Below are 22,555 nucleotides of genomic sequence, written 5' to 3' on the forward strand. Positions count from 1 at the left end.
GGTGCTGAGCTGGCAGTTTCACAGAAGATTGTGAAATTTGATCACACAATGGGAAATAGAGCCACTCCTTGAGGGCAATATCTGGAAACATAATGGGGAACCACCCTTCAAAGGTGATCTGTGTAATAATGGGGCTTAGAAACACTTTCTACCTGCTTTGCTTAGAAAATTATGAACATTTTTAATAGTGCTACTGGTTTTTGCACAAGCACACTATATTTAGCTGTACCTCAACTCGTCCTGTGCTCAGACACACCCAAGGCAATAAAATGCCCAGAGTGCACTTGCTGCTGCCATCACTTCAAGGTGGAAACCATTAATGAAATTGTCCGTTCTCTTTATGTCCTGGTATTATTGTTAGTTTCTCCTCTCTGTCTACAGGTTACATCCTTTCACCTGGCTTCTTCTGAAAACCGGGCATTTGGAAACCCCTTGAGTATATTTGCTGTAGCCTTTTTCTGGTACGTCTCTAGCTCATACATGCTAATGAACATGCAACACCCAGCATTACTGCATTGGCCCCATGACACTTGGTTCTACTTCATGTCTTTCTTCTTTCTTCTCGAGATTGCCATAAAGATTGCACCTGTGCTCCTGCATGTACTTATGCACACCACAGCCTCTGAATAATGTAGACTCATAGGAAAGACTTCAAAGAACCATAACACAGCCGTTTTAAACGGCTGGGAGGAGAGGCTGATGGGAAATGTTATAAGAATTCAACATTTCCTGCTTAGCTAAGCAGTAATTTAGAAGGACATGTAAACTATGTGCAAGTATTTCAAAGAAAACAAAAAGCAAACAAAAGCTCTGCACACTGCCCTGATGTTGCAGACAAAGAGCAAGGAAGGGAGAGGTTTGCAGCAAGCTGTCTGCTCGAGTTTGTCATTTTGTTAGGCACTCACACATCGTGATCAGGGTAATGAAAGTATTTGAGCAGATTTGGATATTGATAGCCATAAATGCAAAGGGGAAGAAGGTGAATGGATTATCAGTGACCTGAGCAAGTCATTGTGTGAATGAGATCAATTACTCAGGAGTTCATTAGTGAAAGAAAATAAATATCCTTCCTTCTCATGCTATGGATATTTTATTGGATTCCTATCATATATCAAAGCAAAACACAGATTCTGTCTTTCAGAGACAATGATGGGTTAACACCAGACTCTCCTTTTTGAGATCTTCCCACAGCAACTGTGCTTGTCAGGCCAAGGAAACTATCAGTACAAAGGGAACCAGTGATCAGCAGGTATCAGAACTGTCTTGGCAGTTAGAAAGAAAATTCTGCAGGTCAGTGCATTCTAACATTTTACAGATGAAAAGTGCAATGCACATTGTCCTAGTCTCCCCGTAACTAGCATAGTAAAAGAAAGAATAAAGATTCTGAAGAGCTTGTGTGCTATTGTGGAGTGAAAATCATTCGCATTCACTCTCAGTGAACCATTATGATTCAAAAGGCATTTCAGAAATGCAAGAGACTTTGGAAAACTTATGCAGGCTATAACAGAACAAGTCATTTAAAACAAAGTTAAGTGGCATTTATAGTCTAAATGATCGGTCAGAATCCAACCTCAACTTTTGGTATCAAGTGCTTGATATGGCAAATTGTCTTTGAAAATGTATATGCTAATAGACATCCAAAAAGTCCAGTATCTTGAACAGTTTGGTCATTAAGAGGCCTATGTGCTCATGAAAATTGGTTCCTGCAGAATAAGGATTAAACATTTAACTATATTGGGCTTTGAAAAGGAGTATCTTGGTATTGAGAGTCCAAGAAAATTAGACTCTTGTATTAATTATTACTTTAATGATATGAGAAAATCAGTCATGCTAACTTAGCTATGCCAAGATATTTAAAGAAGCTCACAGTTGACAGATGGAAGAGACAGAAGTGTATTTACAGTGACATATATAATAGAAAAAATCTCCATAACACAAGGGGTACATAAAAAAAAAAATCTTTAATTCAATCATATACACAATATAGGGCACAAGGCTTCTACCCTTCACAAGAGAATATTGCTATTCCTGCCATGACCTTGTAGACTTTAATCTTTCATAAATAACAATGGGACGGATGTTCTAGGAAAAAAAGTCTTTTACATTCATAACAGAGTGGGCTGTAAATAAATACGTTTCAAAGTGATAAAATAGGCTGACAGTATGTGATTTGTCCCTAATCATGCAACACATACCGTGCTGAGTGCCCACGGAGTACACAACAATCTTATGTACATGCTGAACACAGAGGCCTGTATGCTCAGACAGAGGTGAATATTCATATGTGCTGTGGTGATACACAGATACAGGCATGAAATCAGGTACACACAGTCTCCTTTCTTCCTTCTCCATACACACCTCTCTTCTTTCTCACTCACTGCAGATTTCGGACATTACATACAGAGCTTGAGATATGATGTAGTTGGGGAAAATTTACCCCTGTGCAAACAGAAAATCTAAAGATACCTGGAACTGTTGAAAAGCCAGAGGTTACTGGCTTGTCTTACTGCTGGGGTAACAAAATTGCCTGCTAGAACAGCCCTGTTAGGCAATTCTATTGCTGCTATCAACTGAATGATTTTGTTTGTAGGTAGCGTGTCCTTTTCCACAGAGTAGGCCCGTCTCTCAACAGCTGCCTCAGCAAAACTTGTGTCTTGCTCACACTGCAGTCCTACCAGATACAGTAGTGTTTCGCTTGTCTCTGTATTATTAGCATATGTCTGTCCCATTTACCAAGCATATGCGTGTCCCATTTGCCCAGCATAAGCCTGTGTCATTTGCCCAGGAAGGGAAGAGGTGCAGGTTGAACAAGGATGAAGACCAGGTGTTGAGGGCTAGAGCTATCGTCAGGACTCCCAGGAGGTTGAGTACAAATCCAGCTTTGGCCTATAATGATAAAGGAGAGGGGTTATTTGTTGAATTTAATATTTTTTCCTTCCGTGCTGATTAGGATTGTTTGAATGGTATTGGTATCTAATACTACCTTGAATCAGTTTTGAATTGGAAAAGTTATCAAGAGACTTGACATCCTTGTCTATGTTGAGAATGGACGTCAGGGCAGCCTAGTGAAATGTGTTAGGCTTTGCCCTAGTCCCTGCAGAAGGATTGTACAGGTCTCTTTGTCATCCCTATGATCTACATTTGGGCTTTTGAAACAGTTAGGTGTTGCCATTTCTGATTGACAGCAAGCTCCTGTTGGAACGTCTTCCAGAGACCTTGGTTGTTTTTTAAAAAATCAGTAGCATCTTCGTAAGGCTCTAAATATAGATTAGCAAGAGTGACTCTAACAATTCATACATGTATGTTCTTTTTTCCATTTATCTTCAGTAGAGTACAGTGAGTTTTCCAACACTCTTTCAAGAAGAACAAATAATAGGAAATGGAAAGATCAAAACTACTAATGAAAGTTATGAAAAGAATGTGCTTTTGCTCACCATATCTATAACCTTGAGATGTCCATAGGAGAAGACGATGGCATTAGGGGGAGTGGCCACTGGCAGCATGAACGCCAATGATGCAGAAAGTGTACAGGGCAGCATGACATAGAGTGGATTGAGGCAGATATTTTTAGCCTATGCAAGAAAGGAGAGCACGGATGATGGTTTATGATATACAAAAGTGCACAGAAATCTTTTGTCAGAATACTGATTGCATTTGTCCATGTCAGAAATCTTTTTCTTCCACATGTGCTGTAGGAACTCATATTTTGGTTCTGTTTTAGGAACTTTTATTTGGTGTCTTTGTGCAGCAAAAATAAGAATTGTTTTTGTGGCCAGTGCTTTGTGTTTGTGATTGTGGAATCTTAATCCCTGCTGTGGTATAAATTAATAATAATGTTTGTGTTCAACTCTAAGACCAGGCAAGAGTATAAAGTAACTTCAAACTGATTAAGAAAGGAATTAAGTTATCAGTGGAAAATGGGTAGCCCGAACTCTGAAGATGAGTGTGTCATTTTAGGGATTAGCTGGAGTCTGTGGCCTATGCAAAAAGATTTTGGTGGAGCTTATTCCAGTTTCTCTATGGAACCACCTTTTCATGCTGCAAAACTATGTCTACCCCAAAACAGGAGTCTCCTGTGGAAATGCAAAAGTCTGAATTAGGTCATAGAGCCTGAGTAATGCTATCACCTTCACAGACTTGTGGAAAGGTAGTGGTTGGAGTGAAATACAGTAATGGAATGTTGCAGGGAAACAAATGCTGCTGCTGCTGTCTCTATGCAGAACAAATAGGGAAAAAAAAACAACAAGTACAGCTGGCAGTGACCTCATGAGGTTGTTTAGGCCAGAAGGCAAAGTCTAATATGCCAATGAATTTAATCCCTTTGCTTTTCCCCAGCAATGGTTTTAAGAAAGGTTGAATGAAGCACATAGTGTGTGAGTTTCTGTATGCACGCACATGTATACACGTATGTATGTTGTAAGTCTTCTCTCCTGATTAGATGCATGCCCAGTGCTTGGCTGTGTCAGCCAGTTATTTATTTATTTGTTATCATTGAGCATACATCCGCTCGGAGCAGGGATGAAAGCTGTTCTTATAAGAGTATTTTGAAACACTGGAACTTACCATTGCAGCCAGAATAGGGAGAAAGAGGGTAGTAGTGGCCACGTTGCTGGTGCACTCAGTGAAAGTAGCAACAAGGAGACACAGCAGGAGAGCAATGGCTGGATGAGGGATTTCCTCCAGAGGAGTCAATTTTGAGCCTAACCATTCAGACAGACCAGATTCCTGTAAGAGAGGAAAGATGCCTGTCAAGCTTGTAGGCTGGGGAAGAAATACTCACATCGCAGGCCAATTGCATTTCTCTTACCAATTCTACCCTCCCTTCTTATGGAAGTTCCCATGTAAACTGCTTTCTGTAGGAAAACATGTAGAGGCCTTGCTAAAAATAAACATGCTTTCCCTTCTAAAGCATTTAAAAGAAGAAGATACTGTCTTTACAATGCATTAATGATAGCAAATAATTATTTTTCTATTGAGGCTGTTGTTTGTACATAAACAATATTCTTCATGTCCTCCCTATTTAATATCTGGATATTTGAAAAAATTTGGAGACCCGTCCTGGGCACTTTAGCTCCTCATGCCTGCCACATCTATTAAGTTTTGTTTAATAGTCTTTGATGTATTGGGGTATTTTCTTAATCATCCACTTTTCTCGAAAGACAGTTAACTGTGCTACTTTCCTGTACCATGCTGGTTGCACAGGTAACAAAACAGATCTGTTATTATCACAGGACTCCTCCCGAGGATGGTGAAGTCTCTTACTGCCACTAGCTGAGGAAATGCACATTGGTGCTACCAGCATGCCCTCTTGTGTTCCAGGAGAGCATATGTGAAAGGTAAGACAGAAAATACCCATTAAGACAAACACCAGGTAAGCAGAGGAATATCACCTCGCTGCCTTTGGCTAAGGCAAAACCACCTCCCAGCAGCAATACAATGTTCCACGGCATTTTCTGGTGAACTGATGTCCAGTCCAAGAGAGCTGGAGGTGCTAGGACCTTTGGCTTCCTGCCTAAAATTCAGAAAGATTTTGTAAGCCATATAATAATCTCCAAAGAAAGCAGTACTTGTCAGAGCAAGAGGTGAGTTTAATCTGAACATGAGGAAACCTTTCTGTCAGCAAGATAAACTAGACTCTGGAATTATCTCCTAAAGCTAATGATGGGAGTCTCATCAACAAAGATTTTAAAAATTGACTTGCAAAAATACTAATGAATAATCTGTAGTTGCTCCAAGAAGCATAGCAAAGTAGATGAAAGGTAAGAGTGGGTTAGAAGTATGGCAACATATCCACAGAACTGTGTTTCTGTTAAGTCACGTATTCTCTGCTAAAGCCTTCTGTTTCAGAAGCTTTCAGATATGTGCATACTGGTGTCTGGAACACTGCTGGGTTACGTTTTATACTTAATTAAATCATAAGAAATAGAGAACTTTTATGAAATTAAAATTATAAGAAATAGAGAAGTTTTATGGAATAGAAGCCTTGAGTAGGCTAAAGCATATAACAGTACTTATGGAGCAAGAACAGTTTCCTTTGTGAATGTTAAACGTAAAACTTCTGGTCTACCTATTCTGAGAGTTGATTTTTGATGCCTTTAGTGAGCTTACCTGCTTGTTGTCTGTCTTTAGTGCTGGTATCAAATTCAGAAGGGATGATGAACAACAAAATTGAAATGAAGATGGCAACTGTAGCATCAGTAACAAAGCTACAAAAGAAATTTCAGTGAGAATTTTTATTAATTTATTTATTTTAATTAATTTATTTTTATTTATTTTTATTTATTTATTTTAATTTATTTTTGACTAATTTTCAGTGAGAAAATTAGTAGTGTTTTAGGTGCATGAGGAACTGAACAAATTGGATAATGCCACGAATGAGAATTTTACTTCTAAACTTGTGATGCTAGCATGAGATTAATTCACAGACTAGGCAGGGATAACCCCAGCAGGGAATCTGCATGAAATACCATTTAGGAAGTGAGAAATTAGAATTATGAAGCATAGCCTATTGTTGCCTGATTTATTTTTGTTTAAAGTGAGGAGGAAAAGTGGTGATACCTTGTGTCATTTTTGTTGAAGAGAACAGTTGCCCAACCTGGTATGAACCCAGGCTCTCTGGTAAACCAGAGCAGTACCAGCAGTATGAAGAGGACCGAAACTGCTATCTCTGCAAACTTCATCGAGCCCAGTTTCTTGTGCTCTTCCTTGATAATCGTAAAGGCCTGTTTCTCCTTAGCCTTTGCAGCAGGGCTTCTATCGCAACCAAAATTCTTCTGAAAACTATAAAAAGTGGATAGAAAATATTAAAGAAATTTTGTAGATAGCTTAAGAGTCAAGAATCCAAATTCTATAACTCAACCATATTGTATTACATATGTATTTATGCATGTATTTAGGTATGTATTTATCTTTATATAAAGTATTGCAACATCAGCAGCCATAGCTGTAGATAGTAACTGCATTGTGTTGTGTGCTGCCAAGATTCAAAAAGAACCGTCCTGCCCCTAAAAGCTCATGATGTAAATACAAACGTGGTGCTATCTGGACACACAGGGAAATAACGACAATATTAATACAATTGATGTTATATGATCATCAGGATGTAAACAGTTGCCAAGCTTTTTTTAAAAAATTACAGTAAAGGAGAATTTAAAAATAAGAATTTGAAGAATAAAATACAATTTCGGGCGTTAACAAAGCTCTTTCCAAATAAAATAAGAGGTTGAGGATAATACAAAAGTGAAAGTCTAAGTATAAAATAGGTAGGCAATGCAAACTGGTTGCAGGGGGTGATTAGCATTGGGAACTGACACAATATTAATCCTCTGGGTCTACAGCAGCTCGTCACAAAGGTAAATACCAGCTGTATGCAGAAATCAATTTCCTGGTTTGAAGCATAGCATTCTTTTAGGGCATGAAGCAATGCTGCAGAACAGGTTGCATGCAGTTATAGCTCCATTTTTCCATCTACAGTATGTATTTAACAGGGATTTTATCTTTTTTTTTTTTTTTTTTTTTTTTTTTTGAGAAAAAGTTGCCGTATTTTAACAAACACTTAGTAACCTGTTGTGGTAGTCTCTGTTGGCTGTGACTGCTAAATTTCAAACATAGGCTCATCATTAAAAGAATCACTGGTGGTACAATGTGTAATGAGTACTTAATAATAGACCTGTCAGCTAGGCTATAGTATGTAAAGTGTACTTACTCAAAGCCCATGTACAATATTTGCAGCCAAATCCAAGCCAAAATCAGCAACACGACGGAGGTGGGAAAAGCAAAAGAGAACCAAGAGGCAAAGTTGATGATGTTACCGTTGTCAGGAAAGATACTGCAAAATGTAGAAGGCTGTCAGCATTCAAAACCCTGGAGTCTCTTCTGTATTTAATTAATGATTCAGATAAAAAGAAGGTGCTTTGAGGCTCCCTAAGGAAAGTAAGCTAACGACCTTGCAAAGTTACGAAATAGATATTTCCCTTCTCTGTATTGGCTAGAAGTCAGCTGTGGCAGAAAGATGCAGCTTAGTGGGTATGTAGTCCCAAATTGAACCAGACTTACTCATCAACTTGTCCTTTCAGTACCAGATTTGGTGTTGTCCCAGTCAGAGTTGCAATCCCTCCAATGCTGGCTGCGTAGCAAATAGAGAGAGAGAGTCCCTTGGAGAGTTTCATGTGCTTCTCGTCTTGAAGATTTTCGTTGCTCTGTGTGTCTTCCTCGATCGTCAGAACATTGCTATCACCTAGGTCCCAAAACAGGAAGAAAAGAGTTACAGGAGCTAGGTTGGATAGGACAACATCTCATCTCTGTGAAATTCAGCCCTTGAAAGCTGGGATGTGATGGACTCAAAGCTGAAGGAGTCACGTATTAAGAGGTATATCAAAGCCATAAATTAGGAGGTATATCAAAAACTTTGATATCATATATCAAAGAGTTAACAATGCCAGCCTCTTAATATGAGCCTCAAATAATATGAGCCCCATATTAAGAGGCTGGCATCGTTAACTCTTTGACATGCTGGCCAATTTTTCACTGGTTGTCAGTGAAAATAACAGTTTTTCAGTGATGAAGTCTGAATACACTGCTGACACTTCTCAGTGAATGAGAACTTTGAACTGCACACAGTGGGGAGAGAAAAGAGTTCAAGGGGGTACAACAGAGCCACGAGAGATGGACTGAAGGTAACTTGTTCTGCACTGAGGTTTACGTGCAGAATCACTAGAGCTAACTCAAAGATGGGACGAGGGTGAGAGATTGTTGCATGATTATATACATATGATTAGAAAGATCATTTTAATTTCTAACCTTCAGGCATGAATTAGGCCAGAAGTTTACCCTCACAAATTCCCTGGTAAATTACACAGTAGATTATAATTGAGCTAACATAAACATACAGGAAAATATCAAACCTCATGCAAAATCTTCAGCTAATGGAGAATTTATTTATTTTATTGATTAGTTGTTATTTCTTTGTTTGTGATTTATTTCTAACTTCAATCAAGTCAGTAGATCTTACTGTTTTTTCATCTGATTCGTAGAAGAGCCTCACAAATACTGTAGGATACGGTCAGGGTGCTTTAGGTACGTTCTTTTAGAATTTAATAGCAACTGTTATGCCATTGAGGAAGATGGAGGCCATCCTTCATCACCCTGAAGAGAAAAATGCCCATAACCCAATCACCTTTTTGGTCTGTTTCTGTGAAGTTATTTGGTTTAGCTGGCTCTTCTTTATTTGATTGAGTTGGCTCTTCTTGCAGTTCAAAGGCTTTATTGATGTTCTCAGACTCCTGGCCAGCTCTTTTAAAGTCCATTTCTGACTTATGCAACTGATCCAACACTGCCTGTGCTATCGGCACCATCATGGCAGTGGTGGCTGTGTTGCTGATCCACATGGACAGGAAGGCAGTCACAACCATGAAACCCATGAGAAGCCTGAAATGAAAAGGTTTGAAAAAGCCAATTCAAAACTCAGGCTTTCGGTGCCCTTTTCTGTTGCAAAGCGCTGGTTACAAATGCTAGGTTTGGAAAATGCTTAGCAATTCACATCTAGCACCTCCTCTTAGCTTAGTCTGCTTTGTGAATGATACAGTGAAGATTATTTTTTTTTCTCATTTATTTAATTATTTATTTGTTTACATTTTCACCAATTGTACTTCTGCATTTGTATAACTAGGAAAGCAGGAGCTGACATCAGTTTATCTGGCCGGTATCCTGCTTAGTTTGCATGCTTCAGAGGAAGATATCCCATCTCAATAACACGTATTAATCTATTATAATATATTTTGAAGAGGAATTGCAAACCAAGTTTGATCCCAAGTGGCAATCAGTTTAAATCCAAAGGAAAATGATCTCTGTCTTTTGGGGGGTAGATTTATCCTACCTCTATCATTTAAGAGTCTCTCTTACTCATGTAAAATTCTAATCCTTGTTTCAGTATTACTCTGTTATTTGTCTCAAAATTATTCTTTAGATGAGATGTAGATTATATATCAGATGAAAAGGGCTTTATCTTGTCTGCATTTTCGTTCTATTGCTTTGTAATTTCCTTCTGTATTTCCTCTTCTTATGGTCTGGGACAAATTAAATAAGGCAATGTAGCCTCTGCATAGCTTAAAGCTCTAGTCTGGCAAACATTTGTTGTTTCCAAAACAAGCATCCTCGTATTTTCTCTCCTCTGTGCAATCAGTATAACATTTATAGAGTATATGTTTTCTACATCTCAGCTATAGCTTCTCCTGCTTGTCCAGGGCTGTGCTTCTGCCCAAGCCCAGTAGCACCCTGACTTTTCAGAATTGCTATTTCACCACCTAATGCCATTTGGAATTCAAAACAGAGGCACAGGTCTGTAACACTTCAAAGGATCCTCATTTGCAGGGTTTTCTCATGCACAATCCAACTCTCATGGACTGTAGAAAAGCATTTTTAGGATATGATTTGCAGCTTCACATAGGAGGCTTCAGGCAGAACTCTGATAGGAACTAAAGCCACGAAGTCCTTTATCCCACCTCGTTTTCGGGACTGTTACTCACAGGGCTGGTTTGACACCAGTGATTAGCAAGACCCGCAGAGCAATGCGCTTGTGTAGGTGCCACTTCTCAATAGCAATGGCCATCAGCAGTCCCCCAATAAAAAGCATATTGGTGTCCTTCAAATACTCCATGCAGACCTGCAACACGGAGCAAGGGAGAGGAAAAAAAAAGTGATAAGAAGCCAATGTTTAGACGGAAGGTGTTTTCCGAGGGAGAACCTTGTCCTATAGACATTAAAACGCTAATTATGGATGGTGTCTGATCAATGAATTTGCTTTGATTTCAGATTAGCAGCTCCACCCAGAGTTCACAGTAGGTACATGAAAGCTCTGTTCCACAAAGGTCGCAGGTGATTGATTGCCCGTATAAAATTAGTGCAGTTTTCTTCCCTTTGCCCCCAGCTCTGGAAATCACCCCAAAATAAGAGATGACCGACAAACACATAAACAAGCAAGACCCGTATCTCTTACTGCTGTTGAATCCATGATATTCATGAGTGGGAAGAGCAGGACGGGAAAGAGTGCTGTGACAGCCAACGGCAAGGCTTCTGTGCACCAAAGCAGTGCCATCAGGATGATAACGTAACCACATCGCGCCTCCTGATAGAAGGAGAGTACACGCAATCAGAACAGACTGTACGTCTTGCTTAGCCTTTGAGAAAGCAACAGCCCGTAATTATATTCATTGCCTGATAAAGGGATTTGGGAAAAGGTTATTTTCTGTCTTGCTCTCCCATCTGTCCCCCTACCTGTGCAGATCCTAATCAAATGACAAACTATTCAACAACCTTGTCAGAGCTGTTAGGAAAAGACTGGGTGGGGCCTTCAATGGGGAAAGACAAGAAACTTAGGAAAAGAAACAAATTGATGACTTTGAACCCTTTCTGATAAGGGACTGGCAGTCCCCGCACAGATTTCTTGATTTTACTGGTGCTAGTATTTTCTTCTTATTTATTCCTGTCTTTGAGTTTGATCTGGTCAAGGTTTCTCTACGTTTTTTTCTCTGCGTGTCTCAGGACATGTCCAGATGTTACCTTCAGCAGCCTGGATTCCTTGAACTGTAAATATTTTTATCTATTTTTTATTGCCTTTTTAGCTTTACAGACTTTGAAATGCTCGCTGATGAACTGTTCACAGATCAGTTTCAGCTTCCATTGAATATGAGTTATTTCTCTGGAGAAAATACAATGCCCTGTTTCATGGTACTTTTTTTTTTCTTTTTTTTTTTTTTTTTCCCTCTGAGAAAACACTGATTTAGTTTTGCTTATGATAACCACTCCAAATTTTATATAAAAATATTTAACCCAGTCTCAGACATTAGAAGGATTCAAAATAACATATCATAACAGCATATTACACGGCAGTTGAAAAAAAAAAAAACAAGGGAAAGTAACACTGCAGGATACAGTGCTTTCCTAATTTTTGAATAAGCAAAATAGTGGGTGCCAGCACTGATCAGAGCATAAGATTTGGAAGAAAAAAGTAGTTGCATGGTCTTGGATCAAGGATACCCACTTAAAGTATGCTGGACACAACAAATGGAAGTGTACTGATGCTTATTGAGAAAGCAGCAAAGAAAAACTGATGGAAAATGCGATGGGTAGATGACAGAGGATCAAACCAAGGAGCTGTCAGGGAGGATCAGACTGGTGGTGCTTTAGGATGTGCTCAGAACTTCTGAATGTGGCCTGGAAGCTAAAGAGCTGGTGAAGGAAAAGGATGAACAGGCGAGCTGAGCAGTCTGGAGGGAAGAAGATTAGATATTTAGGTAGCAAATTACCAGAGCAGCATGGTAGTAGGAACATTCCCATTTTGATGATCCTTTTTTTTTTCTTTTTTTTTTTTCTTTCTTTCTTTCTTTTTTTTTTTTTTTTTTTTTTTTTTTTTTTTCTCTCTCTCTCTCTTTTTTTCTTAGTAAGGGACACCAATAGGAGCCTTTTGAGAGACTCTAGCAGGGCCTTGGAACATGTATCATGTTCACAGTGCTGTTTTCCAGTCTGCTGTGAACAGGCTCGCAGTAAAAGCTGGGATAAGGCTATTCACAAAGCCCGTGGTCCTATAGGGAAAACTGCTTTCTCATTCCTCTGTCTTTAGATGAAATCTTTAGCATTGTCCCGTCATTTATAATAGTTTAGTGTCCAGTGCTGTGTCACTATAGGACAGGTTAACAGCTCAACAGAATAGAAAAAATTAAAATTCCATCAGATAAATGATCTATTTATGGCTCTGCATGCTGACGTACCAGCTTTTCTTTTTCTAACACCGGAAATCTTACAGTTTACAAAGGCAAAAGTGTGTCCAGAACATTTAAACCTTTGTGTTGTAGCTGCCAACACAGAAACCAGAGAGCCATTTTCAAATAGGAACTGAACCAAGACTGACGAGTCATTCCACTGACTGACAATACCGACGACTTACTGTATGATAACAATGACTCTAGCAAATAAGTATGAAGTAGTGGCCTCGGGAAAAACAACTCTATTTCCGGCTTCTTTAGAAGATATATGAGCCACATCTCTCTTAACTTCAGTAACACCTTCGCCTATGCAAAGTTAAGTAGAAAAAAAAAAAAAAGCTTTTTGTTTTTGTTTTTCTTCTTAGTAAGCTTTTAAGTGAGAGTTTAAACTATTTTATTTGCATAGCAGGCGAATAGGAGGGCATGCCTGATCAGTTACCACATTTCACCTTGTGGTAGTGCCACTCTGTTGTTCTGGCTTGCAATCCTCTAGCCATAGCTCCAGAAAGTCTCTGAAAACACCAAGAATAAGAGCTGCGAGGAAGAAGGAGCTTTGGGACAAGACACACGAAAAGACAGGTAAGAGCAGATGGAGTGAAGGATGAAGCTTGGGGAAGGAGACCAGAAACTGGGAGCGAGGAGGGATCAGGAGGCAGGCAGGCAGAGATCAGAGGAAAGAAGTAGGACTTGACATCCAAAGATGTGACAGGAGAGGCGATCGGGACGAGCTGTTTAATGATACTGGAGCTGGCATAAGAGACCTGAAGAGCAGAGATTAGATCTGTCTGCATGAAGCGAGTGGGAGTGGAAGAAAAAAGCCAGAGTGAAGAATAATCTGGATGCTGGCACTCTGCCCGCTCTCGGTATTGTATTTCAATGATCAATGGTTCAGAAATACCTGCCCTACTACTATAGGTTTTTACAGTTAACTTCTTCTGAAGGAATCTTGAGTGATGTGTCTTCCAAAACTTGACATTTTATATTTTAAATCATTGCGTGGAAAGATTATTACAGAAATAATGCTTAAAGAAAAGTGAAGTACATTTCATTATTTCATTATGTATCAGGTTGCCTTGTCCATTTGACTGAGGAAAATGTCTTTTCTATCTGGCAACGACATGGTTGAGAAAATGAGAGAGAGAAAAATAATTAAAAGAGGATGTGGACTGGATACTTTTAGAAAATCAGAAGGGGGATTAGGATTGAGCCTTAGGAGGTAAATTAGATTCATGGTTATGAGCTTCAGCATAGAAAGCGCTTTGAAAAGTCAGGTGGGAAGCAAAAGTTAAAAGGTCATGTCACTGTGCATTGCTTCTAGAATATCCAGTCACAGATGCATCTGCTCATCCATCGAGATCCTATTGCTATTATATCCCCCATTGCCAGTAGTCTATGGGGTCTGCTCAGAGCAAGAAGCTCTTCATGCTATAAATGAAGGAAATGCCTCTGAGAAAGAATCTGCATGTTCTCTTCAGCTCTGTCACTTAAAAGGAACAGCTCTAAGGAGAGATTTGACTCTCAAATTCAATTTAAAAGGTTCTTACCTTGGTATCAATAGCCAGAGGCAGAGGCAGGAACAAAAGGGGCACTAGTACTATGATCAGGTATTTCCAGCAGGCTAGGGTCATCTGCCAGAAGCCAGCCATGGTGCTGGAGCTGGCCCAGTGCTGAAAGGCCTGAGCTCTGCTCCTGGGGACTATATAAGCCCTGGGGAATATTAAACATTGACCTCTGGCAGCTGGGTGTTGTTTTTGGAACTGTAATCAGAGAAAGAAGGAAGAGAACAAAGAAGGGAGGGGAGAGCAAAAGAGTGTCGGATCGGGAACTTTCTTAAGACAACCTTTCTGATAACCGGTAAATCCAGGAGAGAATTAACTCCTTGTGGCCCATGTCATTTAAAAAAAAGCAGAAATATTAAAGAATATGAAAGTTTTGGTCTTCCATAATGTCATCTTGGAATAGATATCTTCCATAAAAAGATAAACCATTCCCTCTACAATAGGTTAAAAATGTTTTTAAAATATTGTAGAATATTGGGAAGCACAGCATGTGTAACCCTCAGATATGGAGATTAGAAACAGCTACACAAAATGCCATGTAAACTTCACTGTATCCTCTGAGAAATTCTTTGGGCAGCAAAATCCACCAGAGCAGAGCTCCTGTCACCAGATGCCACATCAAGTCCCCTTGCAGAAAGGGACTTGCAGCCCTTACCGGGTGTAAGCAGGGTTTGCTGTGGCTGTGCAGGCTGAGGACCAGCCTCATGACAGTTTTCTTCTATCCTGTTTAAAGAGTAACAGAGGAAACGTTAAGGTCTGGTCAGAACTCAGCTCCTGCCACATGACAGCCCAGCAAGTTACAAGAAATGCTTAGGGCCAAGAGGGAAACTAATGTCTTCTGGCATAGCCTGTTGTATCTGAACGGATTTGGGAAAGGTTTGGCTACAATGCAAAAATTTGTAAATACCAGGCTATATTTTTTTCCACTTTTCTTATCTCTTATCTGGCATTTTTTTAGGTGCAGCTTTAGTAGCTTGAAGGGTAATTTTTTTTTAATTTTATTTTTTAAATGGGTTGCTGGGAAATTACTGGCAATTTTTACACCTGTTGCAAGAAACTTCCAGTACAAGCAGTGAGTTATTTGATTCTGTAAATATACAGGAACTGAGTTGAAGTTTTTAATTCCAAAGGGAGCATTCTGGTAGGGACACTTCAATGTCTTTATTTGGTAGATCATGCGAGCACATGCTTCAGATAACGATGATAATGTTTCCATTTTGTTGGTATTAATTGTCACAGCTCTGTTTTATAGCTTAGTCAAGCAGAGAGAAGGGAGAAGCAAAGACATTAGGTCATCTGATGTCAGCCCCACAAAGAGCTTCTGCTATTCCTCTCTCTCATCCTTTTCTGCTGGGGTTAGTCTCTTTTCGTTAATGTGCTTATGACTGAAAAACAAGTGGAGTTTCAGTTGCCAGAGCTGCAAACTCACGGATTTCTTGGCAGCTTGATTCAGGCACATTGCTCACAAGAAACAGCATCAGGTTAAATAACTGCGGATCCTGAGCTTTAGCATTTCACCCTTGGTACAAAAAGGACGAGAAAAAGCTTTCAAATGAATTATATTGCCCACATTTTTGCATCCACTTAATGTTGAATTAGTATTTGAAAAGGTGCAGTGACAAAATCAGCTAATGGCAAAATAATTTTTTTCTGCTTTCTGTGATGTCCTAAGGTTGCAATCAATGCCAGAAAGGAAACCTCTCATTTTTAAATCTCTAGCATGAAGGCTGGCCCCCAGCTGCAGTGCTGTCCCTGGGAGGGATGCAGCTCTGCAAAAGGACCTCAGCTAACACATTGTGCCTTTTGTTTCTGCTGCCGGTTATGTCCTGTTACTTCCAAAGATGCTATACTGCGCTCACTAAGTCTGTTACTGCAAAACGAAGGGTTTGGCTTCAGGGGAAGTTCTTGGAGCTTCTCCTGTAGCCGTTAACAGTGGTGTGGTGTGGAAGGAGTGATGCCAGTTTACATTAATTTGGAACCACTCCAGTTTGTGTGAAGTGTTTAATCCAATTCTCTGTATTGTTGTTTTGGGATTTAACAAACGACTTAGCCTCTGCTTACAGCTCTGCTCTGTGAGGCAGACCAAACCCCTGACAAACCTAACAGCACTGCCAAAGCCTCTTGTGTGTTACACTTTGTAAGGCATTTTGTCCTTTAGGAAAATAAGTATTTTTTTAATGTGCTGCATGCTAGTACGATCGATTATGCACCGCTAGCCGTGCATAGGAACAAAACCAGGCTTTACGTTGAAATGCCTTTATTTATCATTCGGTCACCCAACCGGGCTGGAGAGCTGCCTGCTGAGGGGGGGGACACAGCCCCGAGCCCCACAGCCCGTGCTGGGCCTCACCGAGCCCGGAGCCCCTCACGGGGCCGGCCCCGGGGCTGTGGGCGGCCGCGGGGCGGAGCCGGGACGGGGACCGGGACTGGGACCGGAGCGGGGGCCGGGAACGGGACAGGGACCGGGAATGGGGCCGGGATCGGGGCCAGGAGCAGCACCGGGGCCGGACGGTGCCGCTGCTCCGCCCGCCGCCGCCATGGCCGCTCCGCCTCAGGCTCCCGTCATGGCCGCCCCGCAGCCGCCACCTTCGCCGCCCGCCCGGCGCTGCCGCCCCTCCGTCGAGCCGCTGCTGTTCCTCGCCACGCTGTCCCTCGGCCTGCAGGTCCCGCTGGCCACCCAGTACCTCTGGGACCGCCTGGGAGCCGAGCACGGCTACAGCGGCCCCAACGGCAGCAGCCCCGCGGGCTGCGGCAACGACAGTGGCAGCCCCGACCCGCTGCGGCAGGTGGGAGCCCCACCAAGGGCTTGGGGGTGCTGCCAGTGCTCCCCACCCAGCCCCGGCCCTCAGGGGTTGTGTTTGTGTTGCAGGAGGTGGAAGCGTTGGTTTCCCGCTGGAATCTCTACATCAACCTCGGCGGCTTCTTCGTGGGGCTCTTCTCCGTGACGCTCTTCGGGCCATGGAGCGACAGCGTGGGTCGGCGGCCGGCGCTCGTCCTGCCGGCGGTGGGCATGGCCGTGCAAGCGGCCATCTACCTCCTGGTCATGTACCTGCAGCTGCACGTCGCCTACTTTCTCCTCGGACGCCTCCTCAGCGGCCTCCTGGGCGACTACAACCTGATCCTGGCCAGCTGCTTCGCCTATGTGGCCGACACCAGCGACCGACGTGCGCGCACGTTTCGCGTCGCCATCCTCGAGGCTTGCCTCGGCGTGGCGGGCATGCTGGCCAGCATCGGCGGCGGCCAGTGGCGCAAAGCACAGGGCTACATCAACCCCTTCTGGCTCGTGCTCGCCACCAGCCTCGCTGCCGCTCTCTATGCTGCTTTCTGTCTCCAGGAGTCGGTGAAGCAGCAGAAGCCGGCCAAGCTGCTGACGCTCAGCCACTACAAGGCTGTCTACAGGCTGTATACGGCCCCGGAGCACCGCAGCTCCAGGAGGAAGCTCGCCCTCTACTCCCTGGCTTTCTTTCTTCTTGTCACTGTCCATTTTGGAACCAAGGACCTCTTTGTGTTGTACGAACTTGGCGCCCCTCTCTGCTGGGCCTCTGATCTCATCGGGTACGGCTCAGCTGCCAGTTACCTGGCTTTCCTGAGCAGCCTGGGAGGGCTGCGGCTGCTGCAGCTGTGCCTTGAAGACACCTGGGTGGCAGAGATAGGATTGATTTCCAATATTTCTGGACTGGTTGTGATTTCCCTTGCTACTACAACACCGCTGATGTTTACAGGTGATGCCAGATTCTTAAGTCCGTGTATCTTGGGGTCTTTTCTTAGAGATAGCAGTAGATGCAGGAGCACAGTGTGCTTCTGGGAGTTCAAGCTGCTGTAGGAACTGCTGCCTCCATTTCAGCCAACATACCAACAAAACAACGACTTGCTAACAACAAGGCTGGCCAAACACTGAAATTGAAACTGCAACCATTTAGTCCCTAGAATAACAGGTTTCCAGGTAGCTGTACTGCACTGCAGGCACAGATGAAAGTGCATGGTGCAATGCAGGAGGGTGAATGGAACTGGAAGGTAGCAGGGAGACAACACCCAGAGCTTCAGGTTTCTGGGACCGACTGGAGATTTTATTTTAAGTCGATACAACTTTATCAGATAGAGCTTTCCCTAATATGCTGTATTTTTCTTACAGGTTATGGAATTCTGTTCCTTTCCATGGCATCTACTCCAGTCATCAGATCCAAACTCTCCAAGCTGGTTGGTGAGACAGAACAGGGTAAGGAGTTTAGCTAGTAGTCTTAAGCCAGGTCCTGAAACACTTGTCGTCATGGAACATTGAAACCAAGCTGCTTTGGGAGGTTAGGACTTCCCTAGCTCCTTTGGACTCCTGTGCCTGTGCATTCACCCTGAGGCCCTGGTCATTCATCTGTTTGTTTCTAAGACGACTATGAGAAGCAAGAGTTAAAATGGATTGTATAACACGTGGAAACTAGCGATTTCCCTGGCCATGACTCTTCTCTGTAGATCAGTAACGGTGGGAAGAAATGCAGTGTTGTTAGAGGGTTGTATCATTGACCATGGTGAAAGATCGTGGATAACCTCTAGGAGGAGCGTATTTGCTTTTTTTTCCCCAGTAATTCATTTGAAGAGCTTACACTTGCTGTTACAGACTGCATAGAAATACTTCTTCAGGCAGAGAGGGGAGGAGGGATGTGAGATGGGACAGACCTGAAGGTGACTTTGCTGAATTCCCATTTCTTATACAAGAATGAAGGTGGCACACAGCTGATACCAGCTTTATGATGCTAAGCCTATAAAATACAGTCTTCTTCTGCACTTAATGTTTAACAAGTGATAAGATGTGCCTGGCAGTAAACAGATTTAGATAGCCATTTCTAAAAGTTTTATAATCCAGCTGATAGATAATGTCCCTGGTCAGCTCCTGTGATACCAGTTCTGGAGGTCAGTGAGTTGGTATTTCCTACAGAGAAGCTGAGTGCAACATGTTTGGCCTGCTGGGCCAGTACAGTATGCCCAGTCTCTGCTCCTAGCTCTTGCCTCATCGTGCTTGACAACACAAACACCAGAAGTGCAAACCCTTAGAAAGGTTCACAGTTTGCACTGAAAGAGTTGACATGGTACAGATCTTTCAGTTGGTGATCTTCAGGCAGGGCCCTCTCACCGTTAACCTCGTTTTATCTTTTGCAGGTGCTCTCTTCGCGTCTGTTGCCTGTGTGGAAGGGCTGTGTTCACTTGTGGCCACAGGAGTGTTCAACTCCCTCTACCCTTTGAGCTTGCACTTCATGAGGGGATTCCCCTTTCTCTTTGGGGCTATAATTCTTCTTATTCCAGCAGCTATTGTTGGGTAATTAACTTCAGATTTCTAAACTTTGCTGTAGGACCTGTGAAGCGTAATACAAAAAATGCAGTTTAGACATAGGATAGGGGCTCACATTTTTTAAGGTGTATTTTCAGTTATGCTTACGGGAGGCTGTTTAGCGCCCCAGTAAGCAGAGATGTGGGCCCATTTCTTCTGGCAGCTGAATCCTAGCGATGAACTAGTGAAGCCTGAGTGCTGTGGCTGCCTATGCCCAAACAGCTTCAAAGTCTTACTCCACCCTCAGAATGGAATCCAAAGTCTCGAGTTGAATTTGCAAGTCCCCTATGGAAGAGATGGAGCTCTCTTAGGAGTCTCTCTTCCTGTTGTTACTCTACGAATTAAAGCAAAAGTTGTGCCACGATAGAAAATGAATCCCCTGGTTTAGTCCTGGGAGAGAGAATGTGCTGGGAGTTGTGGTAGAAGTGCAGCAGCTCCTGGCAGGATCATTTTGTTCTGTTCCCTTGAAACTTTAAAAGTGACTTCATTCAGCAAAGTCCCAGTGTGCTTTCAGAGGCTCTAACTGTTCTTTCTTTCTTTCTTTCTTAGGTGGATAGAAATCTGGGACTCAAACCCTGAGTACAGTCACTTCACAGATACTTCCCTGTCCCCTGCAGATGGCTGAGCAGCAACTTAGCAACAAGGAATTGGCCAGCTTGGCAGCGTCCATCTGAAGACTGCTCTTTGTTCTTGCCTTGAAGAACAGATTAGTGTGGGAATGACGCCTTGGTTGTCCTTACTGATTTTTAAATGCCAAATAGTTGGAAATCATGGCTCTGACTGCTAGGAGGAACTTGATTTACAGATGTGAACTCCTCTTTGCTGTTGTGTTGACTCATCTGCCAGAGAAAACCCAAAGGACGCAAAACCCGATCAAGAGTAAAAGCTGTTGGCCATTTACAAGGCCAGTTAGTGGTTTGGTTTGTTTCGTGAGGTGGGGGGATAGATAATGTGCTATGCTTTTAGTGGTGAGAGAAGACTGAATTCTGGTTTAATTGCCAAACTTTCTCCTCTGAGTATTTCAGTGAGTAGCAGACCAAAGCCTGCTGTGCGGGACTGAAGCGGAGGTAGCCCAGCAGTGCTGTGCTGGGGAGGAGGGTCTGTGCTCCAACTGGTGTGCTGAGAATATGAGTCTCCTGAATATTGCAGGTCAGTGCTGTTGGGGTGAGCTGTTAAGGGGAGAGGGCCAGTGTGTTTGGAAATGAATTTGTTTTGTTTTGTTTTGTTTTGGACACAATTATGTGTCAGTAAGTCACTCCTGCTGCACTTCTCAGGATATGTTGATGCCAGCAAGCAAACCCCCTGTGTTCACAGTATTGGTAATTGTTCTTTTCAAAGAATTAGCGGTATTGTTTCAATCCTATTTTCTTCAAACTGCCATAAACCAGCAGTTCTGTGTACACTGCATTGCACACAGTGTTCAGATATATGCAATAATGTTCTTACTGTGAAATTGCTTAGCAGACACGTTACTTCCAGAATGAATAAAACCTCCATTCTCTTTCGTGGCTCCTAAAAGGATAGCTTTTTTTGTGCAGCTCTTAATGAGATTTGCCCTTGTTTTGCTCCATGCTTCTCTCCATTATTTTCATACTTCTCCTTTTACTGAGGAATTTGTAGCAAAGAAGCCACAGCAGGAAGTTGTCTGCTGTGTGAAGAATGAGCATGTGAGGGACCTGGGTCAGGAAGAATGCAGTTTTGGGACTTGCGAGCAACCATAACTTGCTTTTCCTGAACACCAGAGTAAAGCTTTCAGTAGTGCATGGCATATAACCTGTCCTTAAACACGCAGTAAACGTGAAATGTTTATATACAACGTTGTTCCTTGTTTGTTAGGAGTTTCTGGTAAGAGCAGAACTCGGGAGTAAGGAAGCAGGAGGCTGAGGAGTAGGAGGACTCTGAGACCTGTTTTGTTATGCCTCTTGGTCTGTGTAGCTGTGCTGGTGGACGTAGGCAGGAGTTACTTGTCTGATTCATGGGCTAAGCCCAGAATTATCCTCCCCCAGGATCAGGGCATGCTGTGAGTGTTGCGTTAGATGTTTGTAGCTGAGTTGGTTGTGAGGCAAGTTTTTTCTCCACCAACAGATTCCTCATCCTCCAGTATTAACAGCCGCTAAATGTTGCGCAGTGAAGTGAAACTTGTGTACTCACTCTACTTTGCTGTTTGTGTCAGGGTGCTTGCAAAGGCAAAATTCAATAGGAACTATTAAGCTCTATCAGAAAAATCGAAGTTTTTTTAGGCTCTCCTCCAAGAACTACAAGCAAGTACATGATCCATGCATTGTGAGTGTGGACAGCAGGTAGGGAGAGTCCCTGGGGTCGCAGTGAGCTACATCAGCCCATGCAAGATGAACTTGAAGTGTGAACCCCACAGAGAATGGTGCCTGGAAAATTCCGCTGTCAGCAAGCCCTGCCCTGCCAGCGGATGAGAGTGTGACAACAAGAGAGCAAGTGTGAGAAGGCTGCGGGGAAAGAAGCATATGACACAAACATAAACGAGGTTGGGATTTAGAGTATAAACCAAATTTATTAATAATGTCCAATAGAACAACTTTAAATACTTTCTGACATGGCATGGCAAAGGGATAAGGAAGGGTGAGAACAGAAGCATTTATTTTAGGAGTTGGACTTGATGATCGTACTGGGTCCCTTCCAACTCGGATGTTCTATGATCTCCTTGGGGATGTCTGCTTTGACTGGAAGTGGACGGGCATGGGGTGTTTTGTCAAGAGCAGTGAGTTCATCAGGGTGAAGATAATCGCCTAACAGGGAAACAGGATGAGTTACAGTCTGGGCAGCTGGGGCATGGGCTGTGATCTCAGTGCAGGTAAGACACCAAAGCTGTAGAGGACAACTAAATCTTGTCTATTGAGTGGAGGGTGAGGAGGTTAAATGCTAGAGAGCTCCTGGGAAACAAGACA

At 42.5% G+C, this 22,555-nt stretch overlaps 2 protein-coding genes across 2 annotated transcripts; one reads left to right on the forward strand and one right to left on the reverse strand.

The window, feature by feature from the left end:
* Positions 1 to 1,944: 1,944 nt before the first annotated feature.
* SLC13A2 (solute carrier family 13 member 2) lies at positions 1,945 to 14,461 on the reverse strand. Its single transcript, XM_068656325.1, has 12 exons — positions 14,303 to 14,461; positions 10,994 to 11,122; positions 10,524 to 10,660; positions 9,176 to 9,426; positions 8,056 to 8,236; positions 7,706 to 7,828; positions 6,559 to 6,780; positions 6,109 to 6,206; positions 5,391 to 5,512; positions 4,564 to 4,725; positions 3,435 to 3,572; positions 1,945 to 2,886 (listed from the first exon to the last, which is right to left on the reverse strand). The coding sequence occupies exons 1-12, from the start codon at positions 14,402 to 14,404 to the stop codon at positions 2,710 to 2,712; spliced, it is 1,842 nt and encodes a 613-aa protein (XP_068512426.1). The 5' UTR covers positions 14,405 to 14,461; the 3' UTR covers positions 1,945 to 2,709.
* A 2,226-nt stretch (positions 14,462 to 16,687) lies between these two features.
* On the forward strand, positions 16,688 to 21,152 carry SLC46A1 (solute carrier family 46 member 1). The gene is made up of 5 exons (XM_068656326.1): positions 16,688 to 17,103; positions 17,187 to 18,039; positions 18,450 to 18,533; positions 19,466 to 19,622; positions 20,184 to 21,152. The coding sequence occupies exons 1-5, from the start codon at positions 16,786 to 16,788 to the stop codon at positions 20,257 to 20,259; spliced, it is 1,488 nt and encodes a 495-aa protein (XP_068512427.1). The 5' UTR covers positions 16,688 to 16,785; the 3' UTR covers positions 20,260 to 21,152.
* Positions 21,153 to 22,555: the final 1,403 nt, after the last annotated feature.

This window comes from Anas acuta, chromosome 19, assembly GCF_963932015.1.
Source record: "Anas acuta chromosome 19, bAnaAcu1.1, whole genome shotgun sequence".
In the NCBI taxonomy this organism is placed as follows: Eukaryota; Metazoa; Chordata; class Aves; order Anseriformes; family Anatidae; genus Anas; species Anas acuta.